This window comes from Lutjanus erythropterus, chromosome 3, assembly GCF_056507025.1.
Source record: "Lutjanus erythropterus isolate fLutEry1 chromosome 3, fLutEry1.hap2, whole genome shotgun sequence".
Taxonomy (NCBI): Eukaryota; Metazoa; Chordata; class Actinopteri; order Lutjaniformes; family Lutjanidae; genus Lutjanus; species Lutjanus erythropterus.
Window position 1 is genome coordinate 39,896,786 of NC_139319.1, and position 14,916 is coordinate 39,911,701.

At 37.3% G+C, this 14,916-nt stretch overlaps 1 protein-coding gene across 1 annotated transcript; it reads right to left on the reverse strand.

The window, feature by feature from the left end:
* Positions 1–1,386: 1,386 nt before the first annotated feature.
* Positions 1,387–3,631, reverse strand: LOC146330588 (uncharacterized). Its single transcript, XM_084716151.1, has 3 exons — positions 3,458–3,631; positions 3,247–3,343; positions 1,387–2,015 (listed from the first exon to the last, which is right to left on the reverse strand). Exons 1-3 carry the CDS (start codon positions 3,561–3,563, stop codon positions 1,676–1,678), a joined length of 543 nt encoding a protein of 180 aa, XP_084572277.1. The 5' UTR covers positions 3,564–3,631; the 3' UTR covers positions 1,387–1,675.
* Between the last annotated feature and the right edge of the window lie 11,285 nt (positions 3,632–14,916).

The following is a 14,916-nucleotide window of genomic DNA, read 5'->3' on the forward strand; positions in this document are numbered from 1 at the left end:
AATCATTAATAATCTTTTAGTGGGAGTAGATGTTTATAACGGTTAAATTACGCAACATGTTCATGGAGACTGGCAGGAAGGAAGGCAAGCAGCCACTTAACTCAAAGTCCAGAGTTTGTATTTTCAAAGCGGGCTTAACTTTACATTAAAAGACAATTGACAGCTGATCAACTTACTTGTAGGACTCGTCATCGCCTGTTCTCGTCATTTTACAATGTTTCATGCATCCTGCGCTCCTGCAGAGCTTCTCCAAGTCTAGGGAGGAGGGGCGGGAGGAAACGATTCACTTCAACCATAGACTACATTAAAAAGATTTTCAGCCTATTTAATATGCCGTCTATGGCTCCAACTCACTATTTGGACCCCATGCACTCATTTTTGCATATTGCTCCTTTAAACTGTAAACCCAAATGTGGGGTAACTGTCTTAATGTATAGAAAATGGAAAAAGTCCATCTAATTTGAGGATTGAGTATAAACTACATCAGTATGTACAATAGTTAAACTATATTCAAATATGAATTTACAGAAGAAATCCACAGTGACAGTTTTCAACATCAACATGATCTGAACATGCATCTGTGTTTTGCTAGCTTGCTGTGGCCCTCACCAAAAATGAGGTCAGTGGAACAGACAAACAGTGGCAGGAATGACATGTCATACATGATACTGATAAAGATAATGCTCTGTTGTCCTACCAGCGGTCAGAAACAACACAACGTCCAGTAAAGGACTGATATGTAAGATCTACATGTAGCAGCAAGGTTATAGTTTACAACTAACTGGATACTGTTCGCCTCACACTCCCCTTCCAAGCATATAAGAGAAACTACAGTGGGCGTGAAACGCATTCTCTAAAGCCAGTGTTTGATTTGTCCATTGTGACCTACTGTACAAACATAGCTTTTCAAAACGGCAGCTTAAACCTGCAATATAAAAGGCTCATTCTATGATAAAATCAGCACACTTATTCTTATTTTCAGGTGATTAGACAATAAAGAAAACATGAATGTTATATTCCATTCTGCCATATTCTGCCAGTACGCGCTCCTAAATCTCAGACACAGGACCTTTAATAATGAGAGCACAGTAGGACGGACTGTCCTGGGAAAAAAAATAACTCAGCCCTTGAGAAGGGGCCAACTTTGAATGATGTGTTTACAAACAGCAGCCAACAAATACTGCATAGTATGCCTTTAAAACAAACAAATCATCAAAATTAAAGTAGGTGTGGATGAAATAACGTTGATTTTAGTCTCTGCTATGGGCCAAGCTTTCAAACGCTGGATCCTACATTTCCCATGGTACAACTTGATACCATCTTAAGTTTCTCGCCTGGTGAATGCCCACATCTTTAAAACTTCTCAACCCAGTCTGAAAGCATCCTTCCAGCCTTTGCTGGGATAACCCTGATGACATCATTATCACATCACTGGGGTCATTTTTCAGACTGGAGCTACAGTGGACATTTACAGCTCTTTTTTTAAATAGACCTAATAGTGCTCTTCATGGCAACTAAACTTAATTTAATTGCCCCTTTAATGGCCTGTACATGGTGACATAACTTTTCACAGGTACAGCTGTGGGGGTCAGACCTTTCAGATTTCAGGGTCTCTCTCTGCTCCACTTTGTGACAGTCAGACAACCTCTCCCTCCCACTCCCACCTCTCCACTCTCTAAAGCTGCATGTAAAAAATCGGGGGGTCCAGGATGACGCCACTGTTTGGATCGCTGGCATACTCCTCAAACGACAGCGGCAGTGACATTGCAGTCTGCTCCTCTGCTCCCTGCTGGGCTCTAGTCCGCCCCTCCTCCTCTTCCTCCTTCAGTCCTATAGGCAGCGGGTTACTGTAGATGTAATAGATCCTGGAGTTGTCCTTTGCTGCCTCTGGTTTCCTGAAGAAGGCCAGAGGGTTGATGAAGCTGGTCGACCTCTTCACCGCTTTGACCGCCACAGGGTCCAGCGACTCACCTCGGGTCACTGCACTCTCGTACACGTGAGCTCTCTTCGACTGCCTGATGAAGAGGAAGATGACACTGATTACACTTGACTTTTAGGCTGGGTTGCACCAACAAGAATTAAATCATGGTTTAACTTTTCAACTTGCACTAAACTCTGAAACTAGCTCGAAGTTAAGACAGATTCAATTTAAACCTCTCTTTAAACCTACTTTTAAAACCTAGATTAAATTGAAGTCTATTGCAACAAAACTCTATACTCCGATTTAAAATATCAACTCTAAATTTACCCTTAAGGAGAATTAACTTTGAAAATAGCTGCCTCTTTTTGATGGACTGAGCAAAATACTCAACTACCTTGAAGAAAGTTAAGGGATGGACTCAACCACTATAGAGTTTTATGATGTGTCTCTTCTTTCTTTCACTACAGTTGATAATTCAGACAAAAATCTTTTCTTAAAGGAGAAATTAGAGCTTCTCTGACGATCATAAGTAGGCTAACTAGGCTAACTAACTTTTTAGCTAGATAGCGAACAATAAAATGTTTAGTTAACTTTTAGGTAGCTAGCAAACAACGTAACAAATAGTGCCTTCAAATAGGGTCGTGTTTATTGTGTTTATAAGATGAGTCCATATTAATGCAGCCCTCTTGTCGTATTCATGACTTTGTGAACTCAAGGTTTTCTGAAGGCCCCAAGTTTACAACTTTGTGTACAGGATTTCTCATATTGTAATTTGTGAGTTCACGAGTTACATTTGAACGCAGCAATTTATTTAAATTTTGAGCTAGCTAACACAGTATAACACTGCTTTTAACTTTATAGGTAGCAAACATTTAGTTAACCTTTTAGTTTGCTAGCACACAATATAATAATAAACTTTTTTTTCAAATTTTGACCTAGTTAGCAAAAAAAATTGTGACATTTTGTTAATGAATCAGAGAAGCCAACAGTTGTTTTACTCCTCTTTTATGTTTACTAGATCCTATCAACAATTTATCATTTATTTATTTATTTGTTTTAATTCAGGTAAGCAACCATCTCCATACTGATGAATTTTAGTCTATATCACTAAACCTGAATTTACAATTAATGTATGGCATTTAGTTCCACTATATTGGAGAGAAGGCAGATAGTTGGCTCCAAAACTAAAAACTCTAGATGAATAAATAGCACCACAGGCCAGGGAGGAAATGTTTTAGATTTTGTGGTGAACTGTCCCTTTAAATGTCAAGCCTTTGCATTGATCATTTTCAAGTATGAAAACATGTCTGATGTCTGCCCCTCACCTGCTGCGGTTGTAGCAGACAGTGATGCAGTACAGGCCGGTGATGGTGAGGATACACAAGGCCAAGGCAATGATGACGATATTAAACACTTTGAACTCTGGGTAAAAGAGAAAAACAGGGGTTTCGCGTAATCATCATTCATTCAGTCAAACTCTACAGTGACAGCACAGTGAAATTAAATGAAAAATGGATAGAAAAGAAAACAACACACCGAACAGAGCTGCGTTCACCTCCTGGTCGTGGAGTCCCAGAGCTGCCGTCCCGTTCAGATGGAGGCTGTCGGCTGTCATTGCTCCGTCCTGTTGGGCTCCACTCATGTTGCTGCCATCAGCTTCCAAAACATGGACTAAAAGCTGAGCCTCAAGCCTCTTCTGTCTGTGTTTCAATAGAAACCCGGGCCATGTGACCCAAGCAGCTCGACTCAGTCGCTGTGGAGACACCCCCTCTTTTGTCACCCCCTCAGTTCAAGTTGAAGCCCCCCCCCTCCTTCCTCCCCTCTACTCCCCTTGTTTACTGCTCATTATTCTGTTCAGCGTTTTTGGGGGGGACACTGAGGGGAGGGAGATGTTGGGCCTTTTATACTGTTTGTAATAAGCTCTGAGTGGTGACCCAAAACCACAGAGTTTGCCTGCTTTCAGATCACCACTGAAACTGTGTGAGGAAGCTAAGATGAACTTATTTACACTTATCTGGTGCTCTCATGAGTTTTCAGCTTTTACTCCTTTAAACTGATGTAGATCCACTGATGTCAGAAGCTGCAGGAGAGATTTATGACCATAAAATATAAATGTTTGAATCTGAACCTTGAATCCTACTTTTCCATTTTGAGTACATTTCAGAGTCTGTACTTTTTTTTCAATCAGTACTTGTACTTTTTCCAGTCTTTTTTTTTTAAATTTTTATTACACAAGTACTTGTACTTCCGCTTCAGTGAAGACTGAACAACACATCAGCAATTACACGATGGTTACCCACGTAGTTTGACTCCTTAGCTAACAAAATTTGGTCCCCAAAACATTCTAGGAATGTTCCTGTTCCTGTATAACGTTACGCTCTGTGTATGTTAAAATGATGACTGTGACGTTCCCAGAATGTCTTGGAAGGTTCAGAAGGTTTCAGAAAGGTTATCTTGATGTCTCAAGATATTATAGATATTTAATGTTCAAGCTGATTAACTTTATTGTTTTTTGTAAATATACACTCATTCTGAATTTGACACCTGGGGCATGTTCCAAAAAAACAAAATTACCACAATGATACAACACTTTTTCTTTGAACAACACTCAGTAAGTGTAAGGACGCTAATTGTTGAAGTTTTGAAAGTGAAATTGTTTCTCATTCTTGCTTGATATACGACTTCAGGTGCTCAACAGTCTGGTGTCTCTGTTGTTCTTCATAATGCACCACACATTTTCAACGGGGGACAGGTCTGGACTTGCAGGCAGGTCGCTGCTGCAACACTTTCAGAATGTGTCTTGCTGAAATAAACAGTGACGTATCTGAAGAAGACATTGTCTGGATGACAGCACATGTTGCTCCAAACCTGTATGCACCTTTCAGTATTAAGGACGCCCCTTTAATACCCAGTCATCACACCGTCACCTGTTACCAGTGAACCTGTTCCCTGTAGAGCGCCAGGTGCTTTTGTGCGTTCCACAACTCACCCAGTCTGTTGTTGCTCCTGTCACAACTTTTTTGAAGGGAAGTTCCAGGCATAAAATTCAGAATGAGTGTATGGTTACAAAAAACAATAAAATTTATCAGCTTGAACATTAAATATTTTGTGCTTTCTTCAGTTGAATACAAGTCAGAAATGATTTGCAGATCATTTCATTCTCCTGTCAGTAAACCATGCAGGACCAGATCCACAGGCCGATGGTTTCGAATGGCTGCGAGAGCCAAATCCGGCACAGAGGCAACAAAGACAGCATTCTCTGTTCTCCTTATGCTTCACTTCCCCCCGCAGCACCATGGGAGATATTATGCAATTAGTTGAGCGTCTAATTAAAGCAGGGTTTTGTTTCCCGGTTTGACAAGACGAGCTGCTACAGAGTGAACTTGAGGAGAATTTTAGCTCTTTTTGAGCGACCTTCATGTCAACCTGCTTGGGTGGAGTTACTCTAATGTGCATTATGAACTAAAGATAAGACCAGGAAAACTAATTTCAGTGCATTTTGCCTACAGTTTCCTATTTAGTTTAGTTCTTTAGTCTGTATATGCTGCTTGGTTAATGGCTGTTTCTGTGTGTCTGTGAATCTCTCCCCGAGCTGCTTCCTTCTATGTACACACACATAAAAAACAAAATCAATATGGCCTCCTTTCGCACAATATTCTACAGATGTTGGTCTCCAGAGTTACGGGTAAATAAACTTTTAAATACCCTCACCCCTCTTCCTGAAGGGACCTGAAATGGTCAGACCTGATTATTATCGGGGAAATTTAGTCAATTTGAAAAGGATCAAGAAAATAGTAGGGGAGACTGGGGACAATTGTCACACTTTTTACATTTTCTTTCATAAGTGACAGACTGCTTGAAAAACACAGTCATACTTTTACATAATAAACATATAATCTGCACTAATAATAATACAATGTATATATATTCACTAATAAAGCCAAGACTATAATAATAATTTAATGCAGTAAGTGTCAGACTGTTACAGTTAACCTTAGTTGGGGGAAATTGTAACACTGTAAAAATAAGTCATGTTATAACCCACTATATCTCAACTAAAAATCACACCTCTGTAATCCAGTCACTACTGTACTTCTAAGCACTATATACACTCATATCAAAAGTCTACTTCTATTTTTGCAGAATACAAGGCAAACCTTGTGGTAACTTGATTTTAATTACTTTATTTGAGGTAGAAGTCATTTTTCATTTAAAGTTAGCAAAACATTTTCATTTTCTAATAGAAAAGTCTGTCAACACACACTGTAAAGACTAACATAAACTTTAATTACAAATACTGAGTTCACCTCTCAGTTTTTATCAACTTGTTATTAACACTCATTTTAAATGAGTTACTTGTACTTTGAGGTCGAAAAAGCTGCAAAACTCATTGTGCTTGAGTTGAGTTCACTTAAACAAACCAAGTACTTAGATGTTATGCTTTTTTGAGTGGTGAAATGTAACTAAGTACATTACTCTTGTACTTAACTATCCCACAAATTAGAGGCACTTTACATAAACCAGAATGAAAAATGCCTCTAAAACAAATAGTCTCAAACCACGCAGTTATTGAAAGTAAAAAAAAACAGACTCATCTGGCCTCTGTAGAGCCTGTTAGTCTTTATTTAGATCAGGGCTGCCCAAACTGGGGCACTCGGACCAAAGTTGGCTAACCATAATGTTTGATTCGGCCCACCAGATGTTTCTAGCTTTAATTAAGAATAAATATATAAATTGTTATTTATGCTGTTTTATTTTTGTCTGTCGTCTCCTTTGTCTCTCTCACCTTTCCAGTCCACCTTCAACTGTCTTGTTCAAAGAGAGAGAGATAATAATATAAAAAACTCTTTAAATAGGATCCTTTATTTTCATAATCTGAGCAGACGGGCAGAGCGACTCTTTGCACAGGAAGTTAATGGAACTTGGGATGTTAGTATCATTTTGTATCTGTACAACACATCGGGTTTGTGCTTTTGACTCATGGCTCAACAGTAAGTCTCAGTTTTGTCTCTTGGAGGGAAAAAGTTTGTCCAGCCCTGATTTAGAAAGTACAAACAGTCCATGTTCCCTCACAAACAGCAGTGAGCACAAGTTAAACCTTCATCTCATGATCCACAACAAGGTTAATATGAATATTGAAAAATAAAAATAAAACTGTGCAAGTCATTTTGAATTAAAACTGTTTAAAACAGTGTTTTAGTTTAGAACTAATTATGGGCATTTTAATGTTTACTCATTTTTTCTGGTAAATAAAGTTACTATTAATGTTTGTTTATTAACTGGCCCTAAAATATAAAAATAAAAGATTTACAAGTGAAAAAGAATAATAAAGAATAAAATAATACAACAGAATGATAAATATATAAAACAAAGAAATAAAGGAAAATAAAATATTACTAAAAATTAAAAAAAACATATAAAGAAACTGAGATATGTGATTTCTGATGTTTGCTTTATTTAAATTCTTTATGAAGAAATGTATGATGTTTTATTCATTTTCAGTTAACGAGTTCATGAAATTTCTATGAATTGTAAACATTTTCTTTTCTTTTCATTTCTTCATAATGCCTCTGTAAAGTTGCTGATATTGAGTTTGACATGTGATTCAAAGGCCTTTTTAAGCAGCGTAATTCAATTACTTCTTTCTTAAATTTGCATATTGGTTTTAGGTTGCCAACTTTACATCTGGTCAATAAAAACTGGCCTTTTGGCTAATTCAGGTATATTTATAGTAATGTTTAATAATATGTACTGTCCCTAGAAACTTAATGAATGTTAATGAATGAAGTTCACACCCCTGTCACCTGTCCATCCTGACAACCAATCACTGACTGTTTTTCGAGTAGTCGGCCCACGTCTCTTCCTTTATAATGGAGGTAAAAGGGAAGTGATGGTGTCTGAAAGACGAGTCTCCTAAAAGACCGAATATCTCCGGAACCAGCTGATCAATAATCTCCCTTCACGGCAGGTGAATTGGCAAAAGCCAGGTCTTCATTTCTCCTTTTTTCCGTTTATTTTCTTCTTTCACAAACTTTTGGTGTTTGATTTTCTGTTTGAACATGGACCAAACAACTGACACCTGTCCACAGACCTCTAATTAACTTTGTTGGCGAGTTGATTTACTCTTTTTACTCTTCACTAAACTGAACCACTAAAACTTTCCCACAGATGCTAATTTGATTTGTTTTGGTGAAGAGGGTTTACTTGGGCCAAATTTTGAACTGAACAAACTGATTTCTTTTTGCTGTTTATTGGTGAAGACCTGAAAAGTCGTGTTTTTATGTTGAACTCCGAAGAGTTTCAGAGAATATTTATTTTGAACTTGATTGAAAATGACTCTTTTCTCTTCTGTCTCTCTGGTTAAATGTGGGTTTTCATTGTCCTGTAAATACACTGATTTATTGTGCTGCATTGTCACCCTGATTATTTGTGTGTTGTTGTTTTGGTGGCTCATTTTTATGAAAAGTGGGTTTATGACAGAGTGTATTCATGAGAATGACCTTTTAAAATCTCAAACAGGAAACTGTGAGATGAACTCTGGCTGGCACCATAAAAACAATGATGAAATATTTTGCTGACAATCGGTGCATCATAGTGAATTTTGTTGAGCAAGAGGAAGTAATGAGTGACAACTACTCACACAACCATGGTCTAAACCTCTTTTCATAGATTAGGCCTTATTCAACAGAGTTTTTCCACAGTTTTAAATGTAGTTACCCACATCCATCTTTTTAGACATGTCTTCTCATATTATTTCAGTTTACTGACCTACATTTTCTGATCTTTCAGATGATCTGTGCTTCAGACTGTTGTCACTAACATTGAATCAAACAGCTCACTTCAGAATCTTTCAGGCCTCTTGACTTTTTCAGCAGCTGTCACAGGTCGGCTGTTTTTAATACAGTGAAACACAGGATTATGAGACAATTCTGAAAATAATAATTATTATTGTGGTTGGCAATATTTTCAAACCTTTATGTGCAATCAGTGTATAGTTGATCCTTATTTCTTAATTCAGGTCTATTATATACATGTTTAGCTCTATTTTCATTTTTTATGCATAGTTATTAAAAATACTGGTTAAAGTTTATTGTTCCATCACCTTAAAGTACAATAATAGTACAATAATAGTAAAACAATAAAGTAAAATATAATGCCTCCATTACTTATCACAAATTATCGCAAAAGTGTGTGTGTGTGTGTGTGTGTGTGTCCATCTGTGTGTCCGTCTGTCCAGTACTGTGCAAAAGGTTTAGGCAGGTGTGAAGAAATGCTGTAAAGTAAGAATGCTTTCAAAAATATAAAAATGTAATTATTCAGACGCCTCCCTGATGGTACTGCATGATGGATATGTATCTGCCTGTATTTCTCAGCACTGAGGACACCATTAATCCTGACCAAATCCCCAACTTCATTTGCAGAAATGCAGCCCCAAACTTACAAGGAACCTCCACCATGCTTCACTGTTGCCTGCAGACACTCTTTATTGTACTGCTCTCCAGTCCTTCAGTGAACAAACTGCCTTCTGCTACAGTCAAATATTTCAAATTTGGACTTATCATTCCAGAGCACCTGCTGCCATTTTTCTGCGCCCCAGCTCCTCTGTTTTCATGCATAGTTGAGTCACTTGGCCTTGTTTTCACGTCTGAATTTTTTTTTTTGTTTTTGTTTTTGTTTTTTTCTCTTTGGCCGCAATTCTTTGATGAAGACCACTTCTGGCCAGACTTCTCCAGACAGTAGATGGGTGTACCTGGGTCCCTCTGGTTTCTGCTAGTTCTGAGCTGATGGCACTGATGGACATCTTCTGATTTCAAAGGCAAGTGCACCTAGAAGAACTGATGCTGTTTTGAAGGAAAAGGGTGATCAAACCGAATATTGATTTTTTTGAGATTTTTGTTCGCTCACATTGCAATTTGTAAATCGATTAAAAATAAACAGTTAAATGTTATATTTTTGAAAGCATTCTTACTTTGCAGAATTTCTTCACCTGTCTAAAACTTTTGCACAATTTGCTGCAACTTTACTCACTATATTTAACTTTTAGACTGTACTGCAGCTTGAATTTATGTATGTTGGTTGACTTTTGAATATTACCTGAATAGTTATAAATTTTAGCTTCCCTTATATAATTATTTTCTATTCTTGACCACCATTGATTTCATGTTTGGCTCTAACTCTGTGCTGTTTGTCTTAATGCTGCTGAACATTTGCACTTGGGGCAATGAGGGTCAAGTTTCATATTCATGAACTTTGGTCTCAATTCTTCATGTTATAGCTAATCAAAGTAAATTATTAAGTACTTCATGGGTAAAAAGTAACAAAATGATCAAACATTCTGTTGTCCTTAAAACTCTCTGGCCAGGTTTCAGTTGTTTAGTTCAGTTTTAAATGTTGGTGGGGAGGAGATTTACTCTTTGGGGTAAAACAAACTGAACCACTAAAAGTTTCCCACAGATCCTAATTTGATTTGTTTCGGTGAACAGGGTTTACTCGGGCCAAATTTTGAGGAACTGAACTGAACAAACTGATTTCTTTGTTTATTGCTGAAGACCTGAGAAGTGGTGTTATTATGCTGAACTCTTAAGAGTTTCAGAGAATATTTATTTTGGACTTGATTGAAAATGACTCTCTCTGGTTGAATGTGGTTTTCATTGTCCCGTCAATTCAATGATTTATACTGAACTGACTTGAAAATGTTGGACGGGTGGAAGTAATGAATGGCAGCTACTCAAACTACCATGATTTAAACCTCTTTTCATAGACGAGGCTTCAGTCAACAGTTTGTCCTACAATTAGAAATGTAATTACCCACATCCATCACTTTTAGATGTGTTTTCTTATATTCTTTCAGTCTACTGACCGACATTTTCTATTCTTTCAGTTGATCTGTACTGCAGACTGTCGTCACTGACTTAAACAGCCCATCTCCGGCCTCTTCTCTTTGTCAGCAGCTGTCACAGGTCGACTGTTTTTAATACTATAAAACACAGGATTATGAGACATTTCTGAAAATAATTACTATTATTGCGGTTGCCATTATTTTCAAACCTTCAGATGCATTCTGTGTACAATCCTTATTCCTTAATTCAGGTTTATTATATACATGTGCATTTTTAAATCAGTTATTTATAATTATTAAAAATACTGGTTAAAATTTATGGTTTTGTTGCCCTGATATCATTTGGGACAATAAAGTAAAATATAATGCCTCCATTACTTGTCATAACCACTTTTGAGGGATTAAAAAATGTGTTAATGTATATTTACTCCTCGAATATCAGCTGATATATTTCACGTAATTATAGAAGACAAAGAACAATTTAAAACTGTATTCATTTTTTAAAAATAATATATTTGCTGCAACTTTACTCACTATCATTAACTTTTAGACTGTACTGTACTATTGGCTGGAATTTATATATGTTGCATGACTTTTGAATTTTACTTGAATAGTTATACATTTTAGCTTTCCTTATATAATTTTATCTTCAGTTCTTAACCACCACTGATTTCATGTTTGGTTCTAACTCTGTTATTTGTCCTAAAGGGACAGTTCAGCCAAAAATGAAAATTCTGTCATTATCTGCTCACCCTCATGCTGATTGAAGGTCTGGTTTGCTTTATTCACTTTTTTATTTTTTATTTAACTGCCCCCTGCCTCTCCTACTCTGACTATTTAAAGTTCTTTCATTCCATTTGAACGTTCATTTCTCACTTGCTACAAACAATGAACTTGTCTGATTCCCAGATATTATCAGTCAAATAGATTCAGCTCAAGAATTTATAACCCTAAATGGATATCACAGTTTTAAACTTCCTCAGTAAAAAAGTGCCAAAGAAATGGTAGCACAACAGCAGGAGTGCTAATATAAAAGAATGGAGGAGATGAAAACATCTGTTCTGACGCTTTCCGACCTCATATTCTGAGATATTTACTTTTCATAGTGCTGCTCTCTCTGATTAAATGTCTGATATCTATTGTGAGGATGTTTTCTTGGTTATCCAATAAACTGCTTCTATTTCCTGCAGCTCTCCCAGGGTCTATTTCCTGCTGAGATCCATCTGGTTTTATTTAGGATCTGTTTGCGTGGTTTCTGGATGCACAATTTTATTGTTTGCAGAATCTTTTCATCTTAATTCCTTGAAATATGAGAGAAATAGTGATGTTAACAAGCTCTTTTAGCCATGATGTCCATTCCTGAATGAACTGGACAGTCAGTCAGTCTCAACCTGTTTGTCCTTTTCACAGCATTAGTTATTCAGTACAGAGGATATCAGGTCTGTCTGTAATTAGAAAATGCATCATGCAACTGCAAATCAGATCAGATACTAAAAGCACCTGATTGTTTCTTGTGTGTCTTTAACAAATCCTCCACTAGGTGTCAGACCTTGCCTGTACGTGTGTGTCTCATAACTCAGTAAAGGACCACTCTGTGGTATTTATCAGCCTGGCAGTCTGACTGACAGCAGTGGCCTTTATTTTCCGAGCCAGCCTACAGTAAAGAAAAACAAAGGCGGAGAGAGATCGACTGATTAGGAAATAAGCCGTGACACAGAGGCAGAAATATCTGTTTATTAGCCTCCTAAACGTCTTTAAAGCCTGTTTAATTTTCACATCCATCCTGCTGCTCTGCACAGTTAAGCTGTTTTGGTTTAAGGGGCGGCTGGGTGGCATTGGGTTGGTATGGTTTATTTGAGCAGACTGGTATGCATAAACCAACTGTGTCTGCAGCAGCTATCACATGGGAATGAGACCAAGAATATTCTCATTTTCACTCTAAACTAAAATATTAACACAGCAGAGGAAATTGTGATATTTATCATGATGGACAATCACTTGCTGTGTTGGGAGAAACTTCAGTCATAACATTTACTCCTTTGGTTGTTTTTCGTTTTCTATTCGTATGTAGATTTCTATTAAAGATTTTTATTAATTAGTTATTTTTATTTATTTATCATTTATTTAATTATTCCATAGTTTTTTGTTTTTTTTTACTGATGAAGTTTTAATGACATTTATAATTACTAATAATACCCCTATACTCTTAGAAATAAAGGTACTAATTAGAACCACTAGTTTCTTCTGTTTGTTTTAGGAGTTTTACAAAAGTTCTACTTGTAACAGGTTTTACCCTTCTATGGCGTAACGGTTAGGTAACACATCTTGGGGTTCCATCCAGAAACCCTCTACTTTCTATGTGTGCCAGCAAGAACCCACCGACAGGGTTCTACTGAAAGCCCTTTTATATTCCAAGGGTATCATCGAGAAAACAAATTGGGGGGGGTTCAGTAAGAACCCTGTTATATTCCAAAGGCTTTTATCAAGAATCCACTCAGCAGATTCTACTGAGAATCCATTTATATTGTAAGGGTTTTGTCTAGAACCCACCCAGGAGGTTGTAATAGGAACAGGGTTTCATCTAGAACTCGTATGGGTGATTCTACTGAGAACCCTTTTATATTCTAAGGGTTTCATCTAGAACTCATATGGGTGATTCTACTGATAACCCTTTTATATTCTAAGGGTTTCCTGTAGGACTCACAAAGGGGGTTCTAACAAGAACCCTTTTATGTTTCAAAGAACTTTTGACAAACCCTTGGCAAAAGAGATTTTATCAATCTTTGAAGAACTCTTTCTTCCAAAAAGGATTCTTTGGAAGAAAAAGGTTCTTAATGGGACACTTGGTCTTACAAAGAACCCTTGAGGAGTCCTTTCTTCAAAGGAAGAGTTCTTCAGAAGCAAATGGTTCTAGGTATAACCTCAGCCTTTCAGGAAGGAGCCGTTTTGAACTCATTTTTCTGAGAGTGGAGGGCCTGCTAAAATGTTTGTGGTTTGACGCCGTTATTCAGAGAGACTTTTCTACATGGCCCGGTTCAAGGGGAGGTGGTGGTTGTGGGCTTCACACAGTTAATATAATGTAGTTTAGCTAAAAATAACAAGAGAGAGAAATAAATGGAAATCCCAGAATAAGGATGTGTAAATATATTTCATTAATTATATGACAATATCAAATCATTTGAGATGCTTTAGACACAACAATTGCATTGCCAATGAATATCAGGTTAGAAAATACAACATTTGCCCATTTTAATGCAACTTCTGAAACAGATACAGAAACAGATAATTTTGTTTTGTTTTTTTGTTAGTTGAACAGATATAGACACACAGACAATTAATGGCGTCTCTGTGCACCCTTATTCACTTCCAGTCTGCTAATGGAGGGTGCTTGCATTTAAAATGAAGTATTAAGGAGGGAGCGTAGTGTTTATACAACATAAACCGTAATTCTTGATGTGCTGCCAGGTTAAATAAGAGATGCATCTGTAAGGTTGTCAGCTTCAGGAAACGCACTGAATAAAATATTTAATGTCAGCGTTAATGCGTGCTCTCATTTTCACAGCTTATCCACAACCAGCACCTCACTTATCAGCCTAACAGACTATTAAAAGACTCTCCCATACACATCCAAAGGTCTTTTATCTGGCAGCATCAGCGTTTCGTGCGTTACATTCACATTTCACACACTTTTAATAGTGTTTTTATCCTCAGCAGCTCACAGTGATGAAGCAGGTGAGATCTGAACGTCTTGCTCAATGAGTCCTGGTTATTAGACACGCTGGCTCGGGACCAACATCCTCACGATGACTTCCTTCACTCATTTCCTCACCTTCTCCTCCTTGATTATGTGTTTGTCTTGTGTTTGTTCCAAAATGTGATGGGCGTTTCTTGGACTCGAGGACATCCGTGGCTTAGCCCGGGGTCCCGGGGATGGATTTTGATAAACAGGCTCTGTTTTGATGCTTATTTACATCTACTGTAACATGTCCCACAAGAACTACAAAGCACGATGACACCCACTGCAGATACACTATCCAGGATAAATAACAAGTAGTTATTAATTAGTATAATATTGTAACATATGTATAAATTTCACATGATAGACAGCCCACCACTAATAGCCTATAATAATAATTACAGATGGCCAAAAAAGCAG